General features: G+C 45.6%; 1 protein-coding gene across 7 annotated transcripts in view; it reads right to left on the bottom strand.

Annotated features, from left to right (window-relative positions):
• SLC39A10 (solute carrier family 39 member 10) overlaps positions 1 to 24,566 on the bottom strand; it is a 77,875-nt gene that overhangs the window by 16,465 nt on the left and 36,844 nt on the right. For 4 of the 7 annotated variants that reach the window (XM_037913206.2, XM_037913202.2, XM_037913203.2 and 1 more), the window contains 3 exons: positions 23,804 to 23,966; positions 21,988 to 22,356; positions 16,075 to 16,155 (listed from right to left, as the gene is read on the bottom strand). In XM_037913206.2, the coding sequence (XP_037769134.1) occupies positions 16,075 to 16,155; positions 21,988 to 22,356; positions 23,804 to 23,966 (613 nt within the window). The remainder of the gene's footprint in view (positions 1 to 16,074; positions 16,156 to 21,987; positions 22,357 to 23,803; positions 23,967 to 24,566) is intronic. The other 3 variants (XM_043525902.1, XM_037913205.2, XM_043525901.1) reach the window with 1 other exon arrangement.

Below are 24,566 nucleotides of genomic sequence, written 5' to 3'. Positions count from 1 at the left end.
AGGGAGGCCCCATGAGCCTCCACAGCATGAGATTCAAATCCCAGGGAGGAACAGGATCCCGGGCGTGAGGATAAAGACGCTCCAGACCTTTCAAGAACTGGGCCATCACGTTGTGAGCAAAGACCAACCTGCCTTGGAACAGAGGGTGGAAAGTCTAAATAGCAGCTAGGTGGATCCTAAACGATGACAGGGATAAGCTCTGAAGTTTGAGGTGCAGAAGATAATCCAGGATCACCTGCAGCAAGGTCTGTGTGGCCAGGACGCATTGATCCGAAGCCCAGAATGTGAATCTTTTCCACTTTGCACGGTAAGTCGCTTTGGTGGATGGCTTTCTGCTACCCAGCAAGACCTGTTGCACCCAGATCGAACATTCCCGCTCTTCCGCATTCAGCCATGCGGCAGCCATGCTGTCAAGTGCAATGCCTCCATGTTTGGGTGCAGGAGATAGCTGTGGTCCTGGGACAGCAGGTCAGGCCAGGGAGGGAGTTGCAGCCGCGTGGCTACCGAAAAGTGCAGCAGTGTGCCGAATCAGTGCTGACGAGGCCATTCAGGGGCTATCACGATAACCTTTGCCTTGTCCTGTTTAATCTTCACGAGGACTCCCTGGATCAATGGCACCAGCGGGAAGGTGTACATCAGGGCTTCTGACCATGGAAGCAGGAAAGCATCTGACAGGGAACTCCTGTCCATCCCCTAGAGCTAACAGAACACGTGGCATTTCCTGTTCTGGTGAGATGCGAACAAGTCCACCTGGGGAGTCCCCCACTTTCAGAAGATCATACTGGCTGCCTCCGGATGGAGCGACCATTCATGGCGAGACGAGACAGTCCTGCTGAGGCGATATGCTAGCACAGCGTTTCTCAAACTGGGTTCCGCGGACCCCTGGGGGTTCCCAAGGGTACTCCTTGCGGTCTGCGGGCCCCACCGATCAACTTCTTCCCCCTCTCCCAGTGCTAAAAGTCCGGCAGTTCAGTGGGACTAAGGCAGGCTCCCTGCATGTCCTGGCTCTGTGCTGCTCCCGGAAGCAGCCAGCATGTACCTGTGGCCACTGGGGAAGTGTGTGTTGGGGGAGGGCAGGGAGTCTCTGCACGCTGCCCCCTGCTCTGAGTGCTGATTCTGTAGCTCCCACTGGCAGGGAACTGCGGCCAATGGGACCTGCGGGGGCTGTGCCTGTGGGCGGGGACAGTGCGCAGAGACATCCTGCCCCCCACATAGGAGCCGCGGCCAAAGTGCCAGACGCTTTCAGGAGCTGCTCAAGGAAAGCGCAGCCCTACCAGAGCCCGCACCCCTCACTCCCTCCCACACCCCAACCCCCTGCCCCAGCCCAGAGCCTGCACCCCACACTGCATCCCAACCCCCTTCCCCAGGCCAGAGCCCACACCCCTCACTCCCTCCTGCACCCCAACCCCCTGCCCCAACCCAGAGCCTGCACCCTGCACTCCATCCCGCACCCAAACTCCCTCCCAGATCCCACACCTCCTCCTTCACCCCAACCCCCTGACCGAGCCTGGTAAAAGCAAGTGAAGGTGGAGGAGATGAGTGACAGAGGGAGGGGGGAATGGAGTGAGTGGGGGTGGGAAGAAGTGGGGCAAGGGTGGAGTGGGGGCGGGGTCCCTGAAAATTTTAAAATCAAAATGAGGGTCCTTGGGTTGCTAAAGTTTGAGAACTGCTGTGCTAGCACATTCTTGGTCCCACGCAGGTGCATGGCTACCAGATGAATGGCAGGCCACACACAGAAGTCCCCAAGGCTGAGAGCTTTTTGGCAAAGGGCTGACGACCTGCCTCTGCCATGTTTGTTGATGCAATACATCGTGGTGGTATTGTCAGTAAGGACCTGCACTATCTGGCCCCTCAGGTGGGGCAAGAACAGCCCATAGCTCCCTGAAATTGATGTGAAGGGCCAAATCGTGCCACAGCCAGCAGCCTTAAGCGCTGAGCTAACCAAGGTGGGCTCCCCAGCCCAGGTCCGAAGCATCAGAGACCAGGGTCTGCGACAAGGCAGTGGCCATGAAGAGAACTGACCACGTACATGCCCAGCTACCGCAGGCATGTGTGAGCTGTTGTGAGTGGGTGGTTCTTCACATGGGAGATCACGTCTGACATGGCCGGAAAAAGCATCTCTGGAGGGAAGGCTCTGGCTCGCGTGGAGTTGAGAACTGCCCAAATGAACTCTGTGTTGGACTGGCCTTAAGGTGGATTTTTTTCTCATTTATCAATAGGCCCAGGTCGCAGCAGATGGAATGCACCAGATCGAGGTTTCTCTGCATTTGTTCCCGAGACCTGCCCTTGATGAGCCAATTGTTGAGATACGGGAAGACCTGGACCCCTCGACATCTGAGGTAAGCGGCCACTGGTGCCATACATTTCGTGAAGACCCTTGGAGCCGATAAGAGCCCAAAGGGGAAAGCCGTAAATTGGAAAGGGCGTTTGCCCACTAAAAAACAGAAGAAATGTCTGTGACCTTGGAATACAGAAATATGGAAATAGGCACCTTTCAAGTCGAGGGCAGTGTACCAGCCTCCTGGATCCAGGGAGGGGATAATGGAGGCCAGGGAAATTTCAACTTTTTGAGAGACGTGTTGAGGTGTCACAGGTCCAAAATGGGTCTGATGGCCTCTCTTGTTTTCAGGATTAGGAACTAATGGGAGCAGAATCCTTTCCCTGTCATGTCCCAATGGTCCTCCTCCACCGCCCCCACGGGCAGGAGGTTCTCAACCTCTTGGCTGACGAGTTGCTCATGAGAAATGTCCCTGAAAACGGATGGGAAGGAGGGAAGGGTGGAAAGGAGGGGCAGCCGAAAACTGCTGGGTGCAACCTTGAGACGCTATGTCCAGCACCCAACGGTTTGAGGTGACTCGGGACCAGGCCAAGCAGAAGGGACAAAGACGGTTGAGGAAAGAGCGGGGTGGATCCTGGGAGGTGACTGGGGTGTTGCTCTCAACCGCACCCTGAAAATGAGTGCTTCTGGCCCCTGGGGTTTTTTGTTGGGCCGGGCTGTGCAGGTGAGCTGGAGGAAGGGTGACAGCAGCTGAAACTAATGACTCTGTCACTTCTCCTTGCAGACCCTCTGCCAAGGCCTAGGTGGCGGCCGGAACTGCTTTCTCGCAGGCTGAGGTGTATGCATGACCAGAGAGCGAAAGGTGGCCCCGGTGTCTTTTAGCCCATGAAGCATCACATCCGTCTGGTCCGAAAAAGAGACCACTCCCTTTGCCCCCTGGATGGAGGTTGGCATTTCTTGGGAGAGTCCGGACGTCTTAAGCGAGGTACCGCTCCTCATGACCACCGCCTATGTGACCACCCTGGCTGCCTGGTCCACTGTGTCCCATGCCATCTGGAGGGAGCACCTGGCAGCTGCAGTGCCCTCCTCGACCAGGGTGCCACATTCTTGGGGCAAACCCTGCGGGAGGCACTCCTTGAATTTATGGATGGAGTTCCATAAGTTAAAATTTTATCAGCCCAAGAGGGCCTGATTGTTTGACACATGGAACTGCAAACTGGCCGTCGAATAAATTTTTCTTCCAAACAGGTCCAACCGTTTGGCCTCTTTATTTTTGGGGGTCCAGCTAGTATGCCCGTTTGTCTCTTTCATTGGCCACAGAAACCACCAGCGAGCCTGGGGGAGGGTCGGTGTAAAGACAATCAAACCCTTTGGCTGGGACAAAATATTTCTTTCCAGACCGTTTTGAGGGGGGAAGGGATGGACGACGGAGTTGCCAGAGGGCCTCGGCAATCTTAAGGACACCAACGTGAAAGTGTGACATGATAAAAAGCTTTGAACGCAGCTGTGTGGAACCCTTAAGGTATAACTAAGTCTTCAGCATTTTAGTCTGTAGAAAATAGATCTTTAGCTAACAGAACAGTTCTCACCTAGATTTTACATAGAGCATCCAAAATTCCAACTTACACTTCCCCCCTCTAAATTAGGCCTCATTTCTTCCAAAATGCCTTAAAAATCACCAACTTATCATTTGACTGCAATGTGAAATTGAATGACTGAATGCTGATGTGACCCAACCAAAGAGTGACAGATGCTATACAAGTTTCCCTATATAGCTCTTCCAGAATTCCACCATACCATGCCTCCCCTAAGCATAACAAATGCAGAGCTGAAATGTGGATTACTGTTATTTTAATGTTCCTTTCCATATGTGACTCATCTTGTATTTCAAGAGTTGAACTCTTGCCAGAAGTGTGGCATATACTAAGCCACTTAGCTCCCTCTCCAATTACTTTTAAAGCTAAAAAAAAAAAAATCTTTATTTTCTCTGTTTCATGTCTGCTTTTATAAGCTTCTTCAGGATGCTGAACACATGATGATGCTAAAAATTCTCATCTACTCAGAGCATGTCAGTCATGCTGACTTTTATACATTGTTATTAAAATTACTTTATCTCCTAAGTGCATCTTGATGTAACAAACTGTGGTAGGATTATGTATTTCCCTGATTTAAAAGAAGATTTTATGTTGCATAACACTGAAGTTTCTACAAGAAGCCTAGAAGAGAGAGCACTAAACTTGGACTCAGGAGATCTAGGTTTTCTTCCCAGCTGTGGCACTGGTCTGCTGTGCCTAGGGAAAGTCACTTTCCCTTCCTGTGTTTCAGTTTTGCCATATGTAAAATAGGGAAAAAACTGGCCTCTTCTGTAAAGCTTTGAGATCTGCTGATGAAAAGCACTATATAACAGCTAGGTATTATTATGATTCTTCATTTGGATCAAACAATCTTTTGGCTTTAGAGAAATAGGAGACTGATAGAATCAGTATCTAGTTCATCTGGTGGAAGGTTTTATACTATGATGTACATGCAGTTTTGGATACAGTAAGATAGTTTCAAAGAAGAAAAGGAGTACTTGTGGCACCTTAGAGACTAACCAATTTATTTGAGCATAAGCTTTCGTGAGCTACAGCTCACTTCATCGGATGCATACTGTGGAAAGTGTAGAAGATCTTTTTATACACACAAAGCATGAAAAAATACCTCCCCCCACCCCACTCTCCTGCTGGTAATAGATATAATGATAGATATAATAGATATAATGATAGATATTACCAGCAGGAGAGTGGGGTGGGGGGAGGTATTTTTTCATGCTTTGTGTGTATAAAAAGATCTTCTACACTTTCCACAGTATGCATCCGATGAAGTGAGCTGTAGCTCACGAAAGCTTATGCTCAAATAAATTGGTTAGTCTCTAAGGTGCCACAAGTACTCCTTTTCTTTTTGCGAATACAGACTAACACGGCTGTTACTCTGAAACCCATAGTTTCAAAGCAGATTGATCTACCGACTACTTTCCTGCTACCGTGCTCAGTGAATTGTTGTGTTTTCAGCACAAATCTCATCCATACCTCTAGAACATCTTGTTTTTCCAAGAGACAGATTCACAGCTAATCTGTTAATTCCATGAATTTTTCCCCCAGATTAAATATTTTACCCACTCGGAAACAGATTTCTACCAGGTAGCTATCACATCCCAAATGCTTATGAACACAATAGTCCTATCTGCTTTTGCATTTCTAGCCACTGACTTATTGTTGAGTGGTAACAGAGCTATCAATCAGGATTGGGACCTCATTGTTTTATGTGTTGTACAAATAGGCAACACACACAGTCCCCATCTGAAAGCATTTACAAGCCACACAGACAAGTGACAGACAAAGTGCGGTGGGGCAGGGATTCAAAATATATATCTAAACACAAACACACAATATTTTAACATTATTTATAATAAGGAAAGTAAGTCTGACTGTCCTCATCTGCCTGAAGTTATTTTTAGTTGACTGATTTCCTATGCGCATTATGGCAGAGATTAGGGTAACCCAAACAGTAGTTGAAGAGTGAGATATGATGCCCGGTATTTACATCATACTTTCCAAAACTGCATTAAAGTATAATCCTTCTCCTCACTTGCATCAGCATCTTTTTGCCATTTACTTTAATAAAAGGACAATCAGGCCCAGAATGAGGATTCTGGAGATTAAGAACATTTGTCAGAAGAAGTGTTGTGGCATATTCCAATTTTATTACTCTGATTTTAGAAAGTTAAATTCAGTTTTGTTTTCCTAATAATGCAAATTCAAATAAATTATCAGTTTCAGCACTGTTTAGCATTCAGTGCTTTTTCAGCAGCAAGCACTATTTCAAAAATTAGAGGACAAGACAAAATGTTCTTACGAATGTGACCACTCCAGATTTTCATAAATTTGCAGAACACTGGAAACTAAAATATCCTGAAGTGTTCTGATTGCTGTATTTTATTAATCACTTACTCTGGGACTAACTTCACTGATAACGTTTCTCAGGTGCAAGATTACCAAATCATGCTAGGAAAAAAAACAGTTACTCACCTTCTCATAACTGTTGTTCTTTGAGATATGTTGTTCACGTCCATGCCAATCAGGTGAGAGCGTGCGCCGTGTGCACGATTGTTGGAAAGTTTTTCCTTAACAGCACCCGTTACGTCAGCCGTGGAGCTCCCTGGAGTGGTGCCTTTATGGCGCTTAATATATGACCGTACCGACCTGACCCCCGCTTCAGTTCCTTCTTGCCAGCTACTCCGACAGAAGGGAAGGGGGGTGGGTATTGGAATGGGCATGAACAACACATCTCGAAGAACAACAGTTATGAGAAGGTGAGTAACCATTTTTTCTTCAAGTGCTTGTTCACATGAATTCCAATCAGGTGACTTCCAAGCTCTACCATGGAGGTGGGGTCGGAGTCAAGGAACCACTGATTGGAGCACCACTCTGCTGAAGGCTGCATCATCTCCAGCATGATGGGTGACAGCGTTGTGAGAGGTGAATATATGCACCGATGACCAAATAGCAGCTCTGCACTTCTGTACCGGGACGTGGGCCAGAAATGCTGCTGAAGAAGCTTGAGCTCTTGTGGAGTGTGCCGTAACAGGCAGAGCTGGGACCTTGGCCCAGCTCAGAGCATGTGCAGATACAGTCTGCGATCCAAGACAAATATGCTGAGAAGAGATCGTGAGTCCTTTCTCCGATCTGCAACTGCTACGAATAGTTGGTTTGATTTTCTGAACGGTTTAGTAAGCTCAATGTAGAATGCCAACACCCTTAGAACGTCCAGTGAACTAAGCCATTTTTCCCAGGCACTGATGTGAGGCTTGGGATAAAAAACGAGCAGGAAGATATCTTGGGTGGTATGAAAATGAGACGCCACCTTGGGAAGAAAAGCTGGGTGAGGCCTGAGTTGCACCTTGTTCTTGTGGAAGACTGTGTAAAGTGGATCAGAAGTTAGTGCCTTCAGCTCAGACACCCTTCTAGCTGATGTGATAGCAACCAGGAAGGCCACCTTCCAGGACAAACAGAACAAAGAGCAAGTTGCCAATGGCTCAAAGTGGGGCCCCATGAGACTGCTGTGACGGGGCAAGGCCAGATGGCTATAGAAAAGTAGTGGGAGATAGGTTTCAGAGTAACAGCCGTGTTACTCTGTATTCGCAAAAAGAAAAGGAGTACTTGTGGCACCTTAGAGACTAACCAATTTATTTGAGCATAAGCTTTCGTGAGCTACCGCTCACTTCATCGGATCCGATGAAGTGAGCGGTAGCTCACGAAAGCTTATGCTCAAATAAATTGGTTAGTGGGAGATAGATATATTAGCTCCAGGCTAAACAAATCCCTGGTACCAGGTTAAGTGAAATGGAAGCTGCTCCAGGTAAATTAAGACACCTGGGGCCAATTAAGAACTTTGCACCTTTGCCCCCTGATTAATCACTGAGACTGGGAGACAACAGAGACTGTGCAAGGAAGGATAACTTCTCCTCACCTCCCTCGCTGGCTTATGATGAAAATGGCTCAGTAGACTGTGACCATTGTCTCTAGAGAAAGAAGGGTTACGTGGAGGGTCACAGTGAGCCTCTGAGGCTAGCGAAATCCGCCAGGACACGCGGGACCCATGGAGGCAAGGACAGAACTTTGTCACAATGGATAATACCAGGTTAAGGTCTCACACGGGTACTGGCTGACGAACATGTGGGTATAACCTTTTCAGCCCCTTCAAGAAACGCCCCACCATGGGATTTGCGAATATGGAATGGATGGATGGCCGAGATGGCCGCGAGGTTTACTTTAATAGAGGATGGTGCAAGGCCTTGTTGTTTCAGGTGTAGGAGGTACTCTAAGATGAGTAGACATGATGCCTGTAGGGGAGGTGCATGATACTCCTCACACCAGCAGGTGAACCTTTTCCACTTAGCTAAATAAGCGACTCTGCTGGTGGATGGTTTCCTGCTGCTCGTCCGAGAAGGACGTTCCTGACAGGACTCCAGCACAGGAGCGCCGTTGGATTTAACCATGAAGCTTCCAGGCCGTGAGATGGAGGGACTGAAGGTCTGGGTGCTGAAGGCAACCATGGTCCTGTGTGATTAGGTTGGGGCAGAGTGGTAGAGAGATTGGGTCGTCCACTGACAGCACCAAAAGCGTGGTGTACCAAGCTGGAGCAAGGAGGATTACCCTCACCTGGTCTCTGCAGATCTGGAGCAGTACCCTGTGCACAAGAGGGACTGGTGGGAAGACATACATGAGGTGGTCTCCTCAGGGTAGTAGAAACGTGTCTGAGGAGGAGCCCGGTCTGTGGTTCTGAAAGGAGCAGAACATTGGGCATTTCCTGTTGTTCCTGGTGGCAAACAGGTTGACCTGGGGAAATCCCCACCTTTGGAAGATGGAGTGTATGACATCCGGTCAGATGGACCACTTGTGATTAAAGAATGATCTGCTAAGGTGGTCTGCTCGCTCTGCACTCCTGGGAGATAAGATGCCTCCAGGTGAATGGAGTGGGCTATGCACTAGGCTTGAAGTTGAGGGGCTTCTTGACATAGTGGAGAGGAACATACTCCCCTCTGCTTGTTGATGTAAAACATGGCAGTGGTGTTGTCTGTCACTGCCATGAACTGGACTTGCAGTATGGACAGGAACGGTTGACACACCAATCGTACCACTCTGAGCTCCCCGATATTGACATGAAGAGAGAGCTCGTCTTGCGACCATAGCCCCTGCGTCAGGAAGTCCTCCAGGTGTGCCCCCCAACCCGACCATGATGTGTCCGTACTAGGGTCAAGGTCGGCTGTTGAAAGAAACTCCCTCACACACACTGTACGGGGTTCGCGCCACCACTGGAGGGACTGGAGTACTTCTTGTGGCAACGGAAGTACTGAGTCCAGCCTGTCACGCCTTGGGGAATATACAGAAGAAAGCCACGCTTGGAGTGGCCTGACTCTGAGTCTGGCATGCCTGACCACATAAGTGCAGGCTACCATGTGGCTGAGGAAGGCCAGACAACCCCGCATCGCAGTGGTCGGGTACTGCATGAGAATATCCCACCTCTATTGTGCACAGAACCCAGCGGTCCGATGTTATTTGGGACCATGCACGATAGAAGTGGAATAGGCAATTCAAAAAGGGGGACGATCCGGTGCCATGGCATGTACACCGTCCTCGGGTGCACTTTCAAAAGGCCTGCTTTGAGCCTGACGATGGCTTGGTCGGGCCCTGGCCTTGCCCTGACTGGGAGTGGGGTGGTTTGCACTTAGAATTTCTAGCCTTCTGTCTGTTAAAAAAAAAAAAGTCTTGTCTAGGATGAGGAGGGTAGGACTGTTGCTGTTGGGACTTGAAATGTTTTCACTGGGGTGCTGGGGTATGCATCCTCAGAGGCTTCATCGTTGCCCAGGAGTCCTTTAAATTGTGCAGCTTAGAATCAGTGTGGTCTGAGAATAACCCTGCACCCTTGAACCGAAGGTCCTGCAGGGCTTGCTGCACTACTGCAGGTAGACCAGACGCCTGCAGCCATGCACCCCTTCTTATGACCAGAGTCTGCCGCATCCAGGGAAGCTTGAAGGGAGGTTCTCACCACCGACTAACCTTCTTCAATGATAGCCGTAAATTCGGCTCTGGAGTCCAATGGTATAAGCTACTTAAACTTCAACATCGAGGCCCATGAGTTGAAGTTGTATCTGCTAAGGATAGCTTGTCGACTAGCTATTGTCAGCTACAGGCCCGCAGTTGAATAGACACTCCTACTGAATAGGTCTAACCATTTTGACTCCTTTGACTTCGGAGTTGGCCCCTGTCTTTCTTTCTCATTAACTGTGGTGACCACCAGGGAACACGGCTGCGGATGAGAAAACAAGTACTCATATCCTTGGACGAGACAAAGTACTTGCATTCGACACCCCTTGCAGTGGGGGAAGGATGGATGCCGGGGTCTGCCAGAGCCTTTTCACATTGCTCTGTATAGTTTTGATCGGGGCAGAGAGCCCTGGATGGGGCCTCTGGCGTTAGGATATCGACGATAGGGTCCTCAGGTTCGATAATCTCCTCTGCCTTCAACCCCATGTCACGGGCAATCCTGTGCAGGAGGTCCTGGTATGCCCTATGGTCTATTGTGGAGGTCCAGAAGCTGAGGCCCCTGCCATTGCCTCATCAGGGGAGGAGGACGAAGAGGCTAGAGGTGGCACGGGGTCCTCTTGTCCCTCAACCTCTCTGGCCTCCTCCTGGTTGATATTGGAGACCCGTGGGCTGACCCTCGTTGCAGCGATGGTAGCCTGGTCCACAACTGGTGTTGTCACTGCAGCAACCTCTGTGATGACCTGGAAGCCCACTCATGGGAAGTAGCTGTATCCAATCCCTTAGGGGCCAGGCGACCCCTAGGTGGTTGGGGTGCTCTGGTTTTGGAGACAACCGAACAAGAGCCCCTGGAGAATGAACCCTGGGCCTGCTGATAAGCCGAAGGGGTCCAAGTCATTGCGGCTGAGGCTGCAAGTGTGGAGGCCAAGTTACAGGTGCCTCGCTTCTATGTCTGAGGGAACGGTGCTCACTGTGGCGGGAGTAGAATGATTCCATCTCTGAGTCTGATGACTCCAATCTGGACCTGGACGACCACGGCGAGGGACAATGACCACACTGCACAGGGGATCGGCGCAGAGAGCTGGGTGCTGGAGATTGGTGCCACTCCGTCGGTGCTCCAACGGTGCCGGCGATTGATGCGGTTTCAGCGATGGCAGAGATCAGTGCCGTTCCAGCGATGCTGGAGATCTGGATTGCCTGGGCGGCGCCGAGGAGGAGTGTAAGGAGTCTCGAGATGGCTGCCAGTGCCTCAGCAATTGTGAGCGGTGTCGAGAACAGTGCCGTGCAGGAGAATGCCACATCATAGCCGGCTTCCCTCTAGATGGCGCTGGGCATGGAGGTATAGGAGGCTTGTCCCTGACCGCCAGGGGTTGCGATGCCGCCAGTTCTATCAACTCCCAGGCAGCTTCGAAAGTGTCTGGGGTGGAGGGTAACTCCAATTCCTCCTCCTGGTACTGCCTGTGCAGGGAGTCACGGGGGGCTGGACTCAGGGGTCCCCCCCCGGGAACTGAAGTCATTGGTGCCGACTCTTAACCCTTGAGCGCTGAGTGCTCCTTCCCAGGATGCACCCAGAAGCTGAGACACCTTCGGCCTCTGTGAGCGGCCTCTGTCAGTTTTCTTCCGCTTGTTCAGTACCGGCAAGTGGGAATAGTGCCAGATAGTCTGCGGTGCCGGGGAGGCGTGCTGAGGGTCTCTGGACTCTTCTTGGTGCCATATCGCGCACTGAGGCCAGAGCGCTGCACACTGATTCGCTCAGCCCCGGGACCCCGCGCTCCAACACAGGTTGAGGATGGAGAGCAGACTCCATCAAAAGCTGTTTCAGACAGAAGCCCTCTCTTTTTTCGTCCTGGGTCGAAAGGACCTGCAAATTTTGCACATCTGTTTGGTGCTCTTCCCCCAGACACTTCAGGCACGCATCGTGGGAGTTGCCAATTGGCATGGGCTTACTACAGGTCCCACACGGTTTAAACCCTTGGCCCCAAGGCATGCCCCGGAGCCGAGGGAAGGAAAGAATAGAGTGGAACCATGGTCCCTAACCAAAAGTATAATAAACTGTGCTAAACTAAGAAATGAAACCTATAAACTAAAAACTGAAACCGCTAAACTATAGACCTAATGCACAAGCTAAGGGAAGCACTTGCGAGGCAAGCAAATGCCGTTCCAACAACCGTCATGGGCGGTAAGAAGGAACTGAAGGGGGTGGGTTGGCAGCGTCATATATTGAGCGTCATAAAGGCACCACTCCAGGGGGCTCCATGGCCAACCCGAAGGGTGCTGCTAAGGGAAAACTTTCCAACGACTGGCGCACACCTGACTGGAACTGTCGTGAAAAGCACTCAAAGAAGAATGGGAAATTTCACTTCAACCAATGCTCATAGATCACCGAAAGCCTTCTACAGACAGAAATTAACTGAAGGCTGAGCAGAAGAGGGTGGAAACAGCCGGTTAAGTGATTCAATCCACTTGGGATTAAAGTTTCTAATTTTGGGCTTGTCTTCACATGCAGCACTACAGTGGCACAGCTGCACCAGTGCATCTATGCCATGGTAGCACTTTAGTGGAGACACTCCTAGGTGAACTGGAGAGCTTTTCCTGTCAGTCTCCCATCGACATAGCTACCGCCTCTCGGAAAGGAAGAATCCCATGCACCGCTACAGACTAGGGACCGAATGGCTAGACAGCAGTTCTGCAGAAAAGGAGCTAGGGGTTACAGTGGATGAGAAGCTGGATATGAGTCAACAGTCTGCCCTTGTTGCCAAGAAGGCCAATGGCATTTTGGGATGTATAAGTAGGGGGCACTGCCAGCAGATTGAGTGACGTGATCGTTCCCCTCTATTCGACATTGGTGAGGCCTCATCTGGAGTACTGTGTCCAGTTTTGGGCCCCACACTACAAGAAGGATGTGGAAAAATTGGAAAATGTCCAGCGGAGGGCAACAAAAATGATTAGGGGTCTGGAACACATGACTTATGAGGAGAGGCTGAGGGAACTGGGATTGTTTAGTCTGCAGAAGAGAAGAATGAGGGGAGATTTGACAGCTGCTTTCAACTACCTGAAAGGGGGTTCCAAAGAGGATGGATCTAGACTGTTCTCAGTGGTAGCAGATGACAGAACGAAGAGTAATGGTCTCAAGTTGCAGTGGGGAAGGTCTAGGTTGGATATTAGGAAAAACTTTTTCACTAAGATGGTGGTGAAACACTGGAATGCGTTACCTAGGGAGGTGGTGGAATCTCCTTCCTTAGAAGTTTTTAAGGTCAGGCTTGACAAAGCCCTGGCTGGGATGATTTAGTTGGGGACTGGTCCTGCTTTGAGCAGGGGGTTGGACTAGATGACCTCCTGAGGTCCCTTCCAACCCTGATATTCTATGATTCTGTGATGAAGACAGTGCTTGTCTACATGGGGGGGTTAGGTGAGTATAATTACATTGCTCAGGGGTGTGGATTTTTCCGTCGGTGCCAGAGTTATGCCGATATACGTCTGTAGTGTAAACTTGGCCTTAACGTATTCAAGTAATGGTCGTAAATAACATGAGTGGAATGGTTCAGTATTATTCTTTAAAAGTAGGTCAAAAGTACTTGTTAATTTTTAACCCACCTTTTTAACTGTGTATATAGAAGTCTCCTCTCTCATACAGTGAGCACCAACAGAAGCAACATATATTGACTGCAACTCTCTCAGCTTGCCTGAAACCAATTGTGAGTGATCCTTTAAAACTCAGTATAGGTCCTTTGCCTGCCACCTCCATCAGAGCTGGGGCTCTAAGAGGAGGCTACCTACAGCAGTGGTTTTCAAACTGCAGGTCGCGACCCACTACTGGGTCATGGAATGTAAGACACTGGGTCACCGTGGCTCTGGTCAGCCATTAAAAGTCCCAGTCGGTGGTCCTGCCTGACTAAGGCAGGCTAGTCCTTACCTGTTCTGACACCGCACTGTGCCCCGGAAGCAGTCAGCAGCAGGTCTGGCTCCTAGGCAGGGGGGCCCACAGGGTTCCGCGTGCTGCCCCAAGCACTGGTTCCGCACTCCCATTGGCCAGGAACTAATTTCTACCAGCTTAGGTTAAAAAATTCCCCAAGGCACAAATCCTTTGTCCTTGGACAGTACGCTGCCACCACCAAGTGATTTAGACAAAGAATCAGGGAAAGGACCACTTGGAATTCCTATTCCCACAAAATATCCTCCCAAGTCCTACACCCCCTTCCTGGGAAGGCTTGAGAATAACATACCAACCAAAAAGGTAAACCAGATTCTTTAAAAAAACAGAACTTTATAATAAAGAACAAAAGTAAAAGAAGCACCTCTGTAAAATCAGGATGGAAGGTAACTTACAGGGTAATCAGATTCAAAACACAGAGGATTCCCCTCTAGGCAAAACTTTAAAGTTACAAAAAACAGGAATAAACCTCCCTCTTAGCACCGGGAAAATTCACAAGATGAAAACAAAAGGTAATCTAACGCGCCCTGCCTTATTTACTTACTCTTTTTGCAATACTGAGACTCACTTTAGGATGGTTTACAGGAGAAGGAGTTTTCTGACCTAGTGCTTCTCTGCTTCCCAAGAGAACACAAAAACAAAAGCATAAACAAAGCCTTCCCCCCAGATTTGAAAGTATCTTCTTTCCCCATTGGTCCTTTTGGTCAGGTGCCAACCAGGTTATTTGAGCTTCTTAACCCCTTACAAGTAAGGAGGAATTCTAGGCTATCCTTAGCTGTATGGTTATGACAAGGTGCTAAATTAATTCCATTATCCTGTACAAATTCTAACTCCAATAACATACATTCCAATTCCTTAAATTCTCCAGCAGTTTCACTTCTTGTCCTAAACTGTTGTGTGTAGCATTGTTGTCCAATACTAAAAACATCTGCATTACCCCATCTGTAATCTCTTACCTGCCTCAGAGAGACGGTGGCAGGCTAAATCTGATTTACTTCTATCGTGGTTTTCATCCAAAGATCTCTAAAAGCTTTACAAGTATTTTGTGGCTTTACTGCTCTCTTGGAGGAGCACAAACAAGCCCCTAGCTAGGTCCTCTCTGGGTAATAACAGACATTAGCTGGACACGTCACTCATGATATATGCTTGTTTGAAACACTAGAAGTGACCTCTACTACAAAAGTATGGTGTATTGGAGAAAGCAAGAACAGAGAGTAAAGACAAAAGGATAATTTTAAAGAGAGAAAACTTGCCAACATTCTTTTAATTCCTGGTATGATCATTTTATTCTTTCCCCGAGTCTTAAAAATCTCTAGAAGTGAAACCAGGGCCTCAGAAAACAGTGTCTCAAAAGGTCTTCCAGTTACAAAACTTCTAGGGGATGGAGAAGACTGCAAATGGCAGAACTGTAATTCAGCAAGGGAAAATAGTCACGGAGAAGTGGACTGTAACATATCACTACCCACATTGAGCTGTGAAAAAATATCTGTAAAATGGCGATGATAACGCTAGCCTTAAAGAATAACTGCTTTAAAAATTCTATCCTAGTGCCAATGGATTTCAGATACACATACCTGCCTGGAACTCCTAATTTTCAAGGAAGCAAAATATTCTCCCATATACTCAGTCTACTATGAACTGTATGGATCCTGATAATCCATACCGACTCCCCATCATAGCACATGCCAAAACAGCAGTTCAGCAGCAAGATGGCTACAGTTTAAAAAGTCATGTTCATAAAACTTTCCTTTTTGCCTATGCAATTTTTTTCTCTAGTATCACCATATGCAATGTGATGCAGCACACCTCTTCTATTTGCAGGACCCCATATCAAACAGGCTTGACTGGCTGTGGATACAGTAAGCCTCCTTATGACTCCAAGCTGAATGAAATTCACAGATGCCTATCCCTGACAGAACAATACATTCACAAGTACATGACCAACCAACAACGTACTCAAATGTATTCAGTAAGAACATTCTAATAACATGCGTTCTGAAAGTTTCACATACAGAATGGAACGTATACTGATGACGCTAGATTCCTACTAAAATACACATTAATGTTCTGATTATACACACTGAATAATGGCATACTATAATCATGTTCTCTATGTGAGTTTCTTCTGGTGTAAATGGTCATCCTAATGGTTTTCACATTGCATTTTGTTTACTCTCATTACTATTGTGATAACCTGTGGATATATTTTTCATATAGTACCTTTTCATTCAATGTCAAAGAGACCAAAAACATCTACATTTGAAGTTTACAGAATTAATTACCTAATTCATGGGGAAGCTCATGACAAAACACTGCTACAGATGTACTAATTCCTCCTGTCAGTCCGGCACTAAAAGCTGCTCCTGGAAAAATAAGATGCAAATAATGGCATTTTAATTTTATTGGCTACGTTAAACATCAATAGATAGGTAATGTACAGAGTTCCCTTTTCAGAGATTCTAATATTTTTCAGCCTACATGTGACTATTATTTTAAATATTTGTTCTTAGTAGTGTGTATTCAGTGTGTGTAAAAGGTGTGTGCAAAAGCATTGTAGCTTACTGGATTGGCATTATGCTGCATGCCATGCTGCTCAGTTCATCTGAAAAAACAGATCTTTAGGAAAAGGTATGGACTTGAGAACAAATTGGAAAGAGGCAAAGGGTTTATATTCTCATGAAACATACTGCACCAGTTTTACATTTTAAAGAATGTGAAAAGCACACAAAAGGTGATAACAGTGGGTGAAAGGGACAATCCAGTTATCTGTTCTTCCTTTCCACACTGGAAATTCATACTAATATTTAATCCATGAGCTATTGCTTGCTTTACTACTTTTTCCCCTGGATACCAACCAACAACAATATTAATTTAGGTTATGTGTGTACAATACAAACACTACAACTGCACAGTTAGAGTGCTGCAACCAAGCCACTGTAGACACTTGTTACAGCAACAGAAAGGTTTTTTCCATCACTATAGTAAATCCACTCCCTTGAGAGGTGGCTGCAGGAAGAATTTTTCCATCAACTGAGCTGTATCTAAAATGAGAGTTAGGTCAACTACATTACATCGGGAAAATTTTTGTGCCTTATCTTGGACAATATGGCTAGTGTAGCTCAGGTCTTATTTTGGGAGGAGGCTGGAGATAAGAAAGGAGACTTCTCCAGATTTTGGCCCCTACACTTCGATATTGGCAGTAACAGCTGTTAATGAGGGGCTAAAGGTCACCTATTAGTGCACCTCTCCTTGCTCTTATTAAAAAAAAACAAACAAACAAAAAAAACAACCACCCTTTGGCAGCAAACACCTAGCTGCAGATCCTGTGCTCGGAAGCAGAGGGACTTAGTGAGTACTGCATCCAGTCTGTTTGTCTATTCTCCATGAACGTTGTGATCAGGCCAGGTGAGACAAGTCTGTTTGTGTTGGTGGCTTTGAACAGACAGAGTGTTTGAAGTCTGAGTACCTAATTCCTCCCTATTAACAAGGGTTGAGCCAGGAGGTTTAATATAAATCACTTGCCAGGCAAACTCCTGAGCAAGCATACAGAAATGGAAAATAGGAGAGTTTCGGAGGGAGCGTAGCTCCTACTGTTTAGGTCTGGCTCTACATCAGGTAGCAGATATAGACAATGGATGGAACAACTGTTGTGATCTGCTTTGATGTGCATGTTCTCCTTTCTTCTGAAAGACAAGATTTGTTCCCACACTGGACTAGAAAATACATGGTCCGGTAGTGCAAGTTTTAACGCTGCACATCAGAGGGGAAAAAAGACTGCTCGGGCAACCATATTTGGAATTTGTGGTCAGATATGCCACAAGGGAAAGGATCAGTGATAAGACAACTGGAGAGAATAGAAACCAGAGCAGACTGACAATTTGGAACCTGCAGGGGGTGGGGACGAGTCGTACAACCCAGCCAGAAGCATCAAATTGTTATCAGTTATTCGGTGAGTCAACTATCAGAGAATGTAGCTCTGGATGAATGGAAAAGAAAGCTACAGGAGATGTACCTGGTGATTTTTCTTGCAGTATGAAGCAAGTACTATCAGAGACTGTTCAGCCATCTTAAGGCAAACAATTGTCATCAGCAACTCCATATTAAGAAGAGCAGACAGAGAATTTATGAAGGGACCCAAGGACAAAAAAGAATGGTGTGCTGTCTCCAGGGAATGAAAATATGAAATGCAACCACAAAATTGGATGGGATTATGAAGTCATCCAGAAAATCTCCACTGCTGATGTTACACATTGACTTGGCACCTCACAGAACTACCCAAATCAGTGGTTCTCAACCTTTCCAGACTACAGTACCCCTTTCAGAAGTCTGATTTGTATTGTGTACCCCCAACTGTCACCGCACTTAAACTGCTTGCTTACAAAATCAGACATAAAAATGAACAAGTTTCATAGCACCCTATACTGAAAAATTGCTTATTTTCTCACTTTTACTATATAATTATAAAATAAATCAATTGGAATATAAATATTGTACTTACACTTCAGCATATAGTATATAGAGTAGTATAAACCAAGTCATTATCTGTATGAAATTTTAGTTTGTATTGACTTTGCCAGTGCTTCTTACGCAGACTGTTGTAAAACTAGGCAAATGTCTAGATGAGTTGATGTACCCCCGGAAGATCTCTGCGTATCCCCAGGGGTACAGGTATCCATGGTTGAGAACCACTGCTCCAAATTATAGAACAATTCAGGGCCCTTGGTCGGGAGCTGAAGGCCAAGAGTACTTCAGCTAAAAGACAACCCTATTACAGCAAAGGAGCAATGACATAAATTAGAAACAAAAAAGCACTCTAGAACCAATGGAAAAAGGAGGGGGGTGGGGGGAATGGATAGCGATCAATGTAAATCAGAAGTTAAGAAGTGCAGAAAATGTATAAGGGACTAGTGTAGACGCGATAAATCGATCCCTGATCGCTCTGCTGTCGACTCCTGTACTCCACCGCGGCGAGAGGCGGAAGCGGAGTCGACGGGGGAATGGCGGCAGTCGACGCCGAGCCGTGAGGACGCAAGGTAAGTCGACCTAAGATATGTTGACATCAGCTACGCTATTCTTGTAGCTGAAGTTGTATATCTTAGGTTGATATCCCCCACCCCAAAGGGTAGACCAGGCCTAAGGAGACCAGGGAAAAGTCCTTAGCTGCCAGAGCTAGACAATAAGGAATTGTTAAAGTATATTAGGAAATTCTAGCAATGGTGAAGGCCCATTACTCAATGGAAATGGTAAACTTGTAAATAATGAAGCAGGAGAGGCAGAAGCAATTAATAAATAAGTCTGTTCCGTATTTGGAAAGAAGCAGAAAGATGTTCTTATATCATAGGAGGATGATTAAGTACTTTCCAGTCCAACAATAACTGAGGACAATCCCAGGCAAAATAATGGAAATGATATGGGATTCAGTTGATAAAGTATTAGAGAATAGGAATATAAGTAATGTCAGTAAATAAGATTTTACGGAAAATAGGACTTGTCCAACAAACAACTTCATTCTTGGATGAGATTACTAGTTTGCTTGATATAGGTAACTGCATAGAAGTAATATACTTTGACTTTTGTAAGGTATTTGACTTAGTAACACACAACATTCTGATTAACAAACAGAACTATACAATACCAACAGAGCACACATTAAAGGGATTAAGAACTCACTAACTGACGGATCTCAAAAACAGTTTTCAATGAGGAATTATTGAAAGGGGGTGTTTCTGGTGAGGTTTTGCCAGGATGAGTACTATGTATGAATATGTTAATCAACATTTTCATCAATGATCCGAAAGTAAATAGAAAATCACTGCTGATAAAATCTGCGGCTAACACAGACTGGCAGAATGGTAAATGATGACTATGTATAAAAGGGGGAGTAGTGAGCAGGATGTGGTTTGTAGCTCTGTATATGGCAGTGGTCAGACTGATGCTGGAATACCACATGCAGGTCTGGTGTCCACATTTTCAAAAAAAGGTTGATGAAAAATTGGAAAGGGGACAGATAAGAATCACACAAATGATTTGAGGCCTGGAAAAAATGCCTAACAGTGAGAGAATTAAAACAGCAATCTGTTTAGCTTATCCATTAGAAGATTTTGAAGTGGTTGATTAGTGTATTAATACCATCACAGGGAAAAAACAAACAGGTACTAAAGAGTTCTCTAATCTAGCAAAGAAAGGCATAACAAGAACCAATGGCTGGAAGCTGAAGCCAGATAAATTCAAATTAGAAATCAGTCACAGGTTTTTAAAATAGTGAGGATGATTAAACACTGCACAGAGGAAGTGGTGGATTTTCCATCTCTTTATGTCTTCAATTGAAGATTGGATAAACATATTTTCCAGAAAGGAAGCCTAACAAGTTATTGGACTCAATATAGGGGAAACTGGGTGCAATTTAATGGTCTGTGATATACAGAGTGTCAGATTATACAATCTCTTCCGTCTTTAAACTCTATGACTCTATTGATCTCTCATCTCTCCAGGAGCACAATGAAGACATCAGCAAAGAATACGGTTTTTTGGGTCTAACTGCAGGATACGTTTTTCAGGGTTTAGTTGCCAGCCCCAATTGCAGCACTTTTTGAAGTGATTATCTGAGAGCCATATGAGTAGCTTGGTTCACTGCTCATCTAGTGGGCAAGTATGTTCCCCAACCCACACCAAAGCTCACTTAGTCAGAATCTATTGCACTACAATGCCACCTAGTGTTAAGAAAACCAGCCCAGCAATCATCTCTAATAAGCTGTACTTTGGATAGTCCTTTCCCTCATTTTTATTCCCATGTGAAATATTCAGAACAGTGCACTTTCTACTTCCAAAGACACTGGTAAGCTCTGGGTGAATCTGGATGGAAGATGCTATAACAGAACCCAAAATGCCACAAAAGCTGCTTACTTCTGTTCCAGTTTCTCTCTCTAGAGGCTTGTCTACACTACAAAATTAGGTCGACTTAAGTTAGGTCAACCTACAGCCACCACAGCAATTAATTCAGCTGTTGGCGTCCACACTACCCTTCTTCTGCTGGTGGTGCGTGTTCTCACCAGAAGTGCCTACATGGACTGAAGTGGAGCATTGTGGGGTACTGACAGCCGGAGTATGGGCACTGACATCCAAAGGGGGCTTACAGCTAGAGCCCCACCCCAGGACTGATAGAGATGTGAGCCTAGCATGGGGCTCAATTTCACAGCAGGGAGCCTACCAGCAATGAAACTGACATTCTTGTCAGTTTTACAGCTGCTATTTAACATATCCTCTCCAGCCCTGGCTGTCAATGTGACACCAGGCTCACAGCTGGTACCCCGCCCCCATAGCAAGAGCAGGAGACAAAACATGAAACAATAGCAGCTGTGAAACTGACAAGAACATCAATTTCACTGCTGGTAGGCTTCCTGCTGTGAAACTGAGCCCTGTGCAAGGCTCACAGCTTGGGCTGTCAGGTCCCGGGCAGGGGGGAATTCCAGCTGTGAGCCCAGCACCTGGCTAACAGCTTGGGCTGTCAGCACCAGGGGTCACAGGTATTCAGCTGTGAGCCCAGCACTCACCTGACAGCTCAGGCTGTCAGCTTCAGGGCAGGTGGGGGGGGGGGGGGGGAGAGCACGTGGACCCAGCTATCAGCCTCACATGGGGCTGACAGCTAACAATGATGTAAGTAACAAAGTGTCTACACGGACACAGAGTTGCCCTAACTACATCGATGTAAGTGCTATGCCTCTCACAAAGGTGGAGTTATTAAGTCAATGTAATGGGCAACTTACGTCATTGGGAGTACCACTGTAGTGTAGAAACTAACAAGAGTCCTCTATGTTTTTTAATTTGGGGTATACATTTAATTTGAGCCTTTATTATGGTGTTTTAAAGTTTCCATGCAGCTTGCAGGCATTTCACTTTTATGACTGTACCTTCTAATTGCCATTTAGCTAGATTCCTCATTTTTGAGTAGTTCCCCTTTCTGAAATTAGCGTAGACAAGGCTTATACCACAGCTGCTGGCATTTTTAAACACCAAGGTACTTAGACCTGCTCTGCGCAAGATTAAACAAAATGCTAGTGGCCACCTGGAGCCTCATCTGTACTAATCCTCCTGATATTACTGTTACCCATAGAGCTTCACCAGTGGGAAATTTTACCAAAATTACCTATGACAGGTACAGCCATAGAGAATATACTCAACACCTTGTATTTACTTACCTATCGCTAAACCATCGCTAAAATTGTGGATGCCATCTCCCATAATTACCATCCAAGCTATATTAGCAATCCCAGTATCTTTCAGGTCCTTTCCAGAATGGCAGTGACCATGAGAATGATGGGAATGTTTGTGATGCCAGTGATGGTTATGTTTCCTAGCTATTTTATCCTCTCCATGGTTGTCATCATATTCTGTATCATGAAGATCATGGTCGTGAACAGAGTGAGAGACATCATTGTGAGAATGGTGTATGTTGTTTCCATCTTCAACAGACAGAAAATTTTTAGGAGGGGATTCCAGCTGGCCATCTAGATCAGTTAGTTCAGTTTCATTAAGTCGATCTTCAGATACAACTGAGTCATCTGCACCTGTATTAAAGCCAGAGAAAGAGACATGGTGCATTAATTCTTTAGTAAGAAACCACCAGCAAGCATGCCATTGCATATTAATGTTTTCAGATATTCAACTGCTTTGCTAAAACAGAAGAAGAAAACAGAAAAGCCTACTAAACATGCCAACACTTCCCAAGCTAAAGATCACTGTTTCCACATGCAGCTGGAGTAACAAAATTCTCTTTTGTTGCATTATTTACTGTGGAATGTTTGCAGGTCATGCAGAAATTTCAAATGCAATGCAACTGCTCTGTACAACAAGTCATCTGCAGTACACAGAGCCACTTTCAGCCTGACCTAGCTTGTACCTGATAATTTGCTACTGACATAATTAGACAAAGCTCATGTTTTAGCAGAGCTAAAAAGCAGAAAAAAAATATGTCAAGAATAGAGTAATAAAAATCTCTTACAGGCCAAAGACTGAGGCCAAAGTACACTGAAAACTTAACCTGGTTACTTCTGTATGCATGCGCACACACAGGTCATCCAACCAGCACTGGAGTGCAGCAACCTCTGTGTCTGAACATGGCAGCTCTTTAAAGTTATAAGAAAGGTGCAGTACAAATATGCGCTTGTTTCACAATGTAGTACATCAGTATGACTAGTTTTATAGGCATGCCAGAACTACTTTTTACTTGGAAGCCCCAACAACAAAGAACAAGGAAAAAAGTGAACTAAACGCTGGGAAGTATTTAGCATGTTCCAGGTTCAATAAGTTTGCTGGTGTCAGCTCAGGTCGAAGTGATAAAGTGATCTAGCTGGGGGGAGGGGGAGGGGTGTCTCAGGAATGATAAATAGATAAACATAATAAGGGTTATTTCACACTGGCCAAGACGATAATCCATTATTTCAAAATCAAAGTTAAGCAACTCTTAAAAGTTCTTTGACATTTTCTTAATTCAGTTTATGCAGACAGACAAAATTACTGGACAAACCGTTTGACACATTATTTTGAGACTATTTCAAGAGACGGACCTTAATCTAAGTGGAATGATCCTTACTGCTATGGCAATTCAAAAAGCTGTAGGCTCTACAGTTAAACAAAATAATGGTTTTGTTTTTATTATGAGGTGGTGGGGGAGATTTACTGGATGGTTTCAAACCCATTTGTCTAAATCAGCATGCTGCCAATTAAGTGAAAAGAAATTTTTTTTTTCTTAGAAGCCAAATTCCCATTTTCTATTAAAAGAAAGGAAAGCCATCTAACACAGCAAGGCTCTCACAGCAGAGTGTTTCAGTGCTTCTATAACTACAGTTGGGGCTTGCAGTCTTATATGAGGACAGCTAATTAGGTAATGCCAGTCTTATTAACACAGATTTACAGAGAGGAAGTGCTAACATACAAAACCATAGGTTACATGCCATGACTCTCTTTGCTCGGAGTCTTAAATGGCAAGGACAAATTCTCAGCATTCATGTCTACCTGCCAGGGGTTTGAGCTGAAGCCAGTCAGCATCTGGCCTATTATTCAGTTTGTGTTCTGAAAGCTTCCTTCCAATTGGTGATTCTTCAGTCTTCTGTTTTTTCTTGCACCACTTCTGTTTAGACTGAAACAGATAACTGTCAGTGCCTAGTTTGTAGCAAAACTGAAAGGAAAGGAAGGTTCACCATAGTTTTGTCATACATATTACTTTAATATTCAGTAAGATTATCTTTGGATATGGTTCTCAAAACTACAGAATTTCAGATATTCAAGAAGATCATCACTGCTACAGATTATGGGAATTTTCAGCGATAGACCACAGATCTACATAATCAAATAATGTATAATTTCCTAAATTAGCACCATTCATACACAGAATACATCATCAATGCCTGTTGTATTAGCCAAGAGACACTTCCCATACAGAACTGTTAGATTCATTTAACTTGTTCACGTTTTAAATTTGCATTTAATGAAGAAAATTTGTTCCCTTCCTGTTTGGTGTGCTTTATGACCAACACTACAGGCTAGGACCACAGGTTTTCCACACCAGTTTGGAGGATTTAATTAATCTTAGTGGAAGATGTATGTAAATCCCTGCACCCTATATTAACACCCTACATGCAATTTTAAATAATCTCTGTACAAAATACACCTTGTGAAGTATCACTTGAAAACTAATAACTTGCTGGTCAATATCATATTGAAATGTCTGTTGCAACATTATATGTAAAGTTGTGAACATAACATGAAATTGTGATGG

The sequence above is a fragment of the Chelonia mydas genome, chromosome 11 (assembly GCF_015237465.2).
Source record: "Chelonia mydas isolate rCheMyd1 chromosome 11, rCheMyd1.pri.v2, whole genome shotgun sequence".
In the NCBI taxonomy this organism is placed as follows: Eukaryota; Metazoa; Chordata; order Testudines; family Cheloniidae; genus Chelonia; species Chelonia mydas.
The sequence above is the reverse complement of the archived record's forward strand: the minus strand, read 5'-3'. Positions and strand labels throughout refer to the sequence as shown.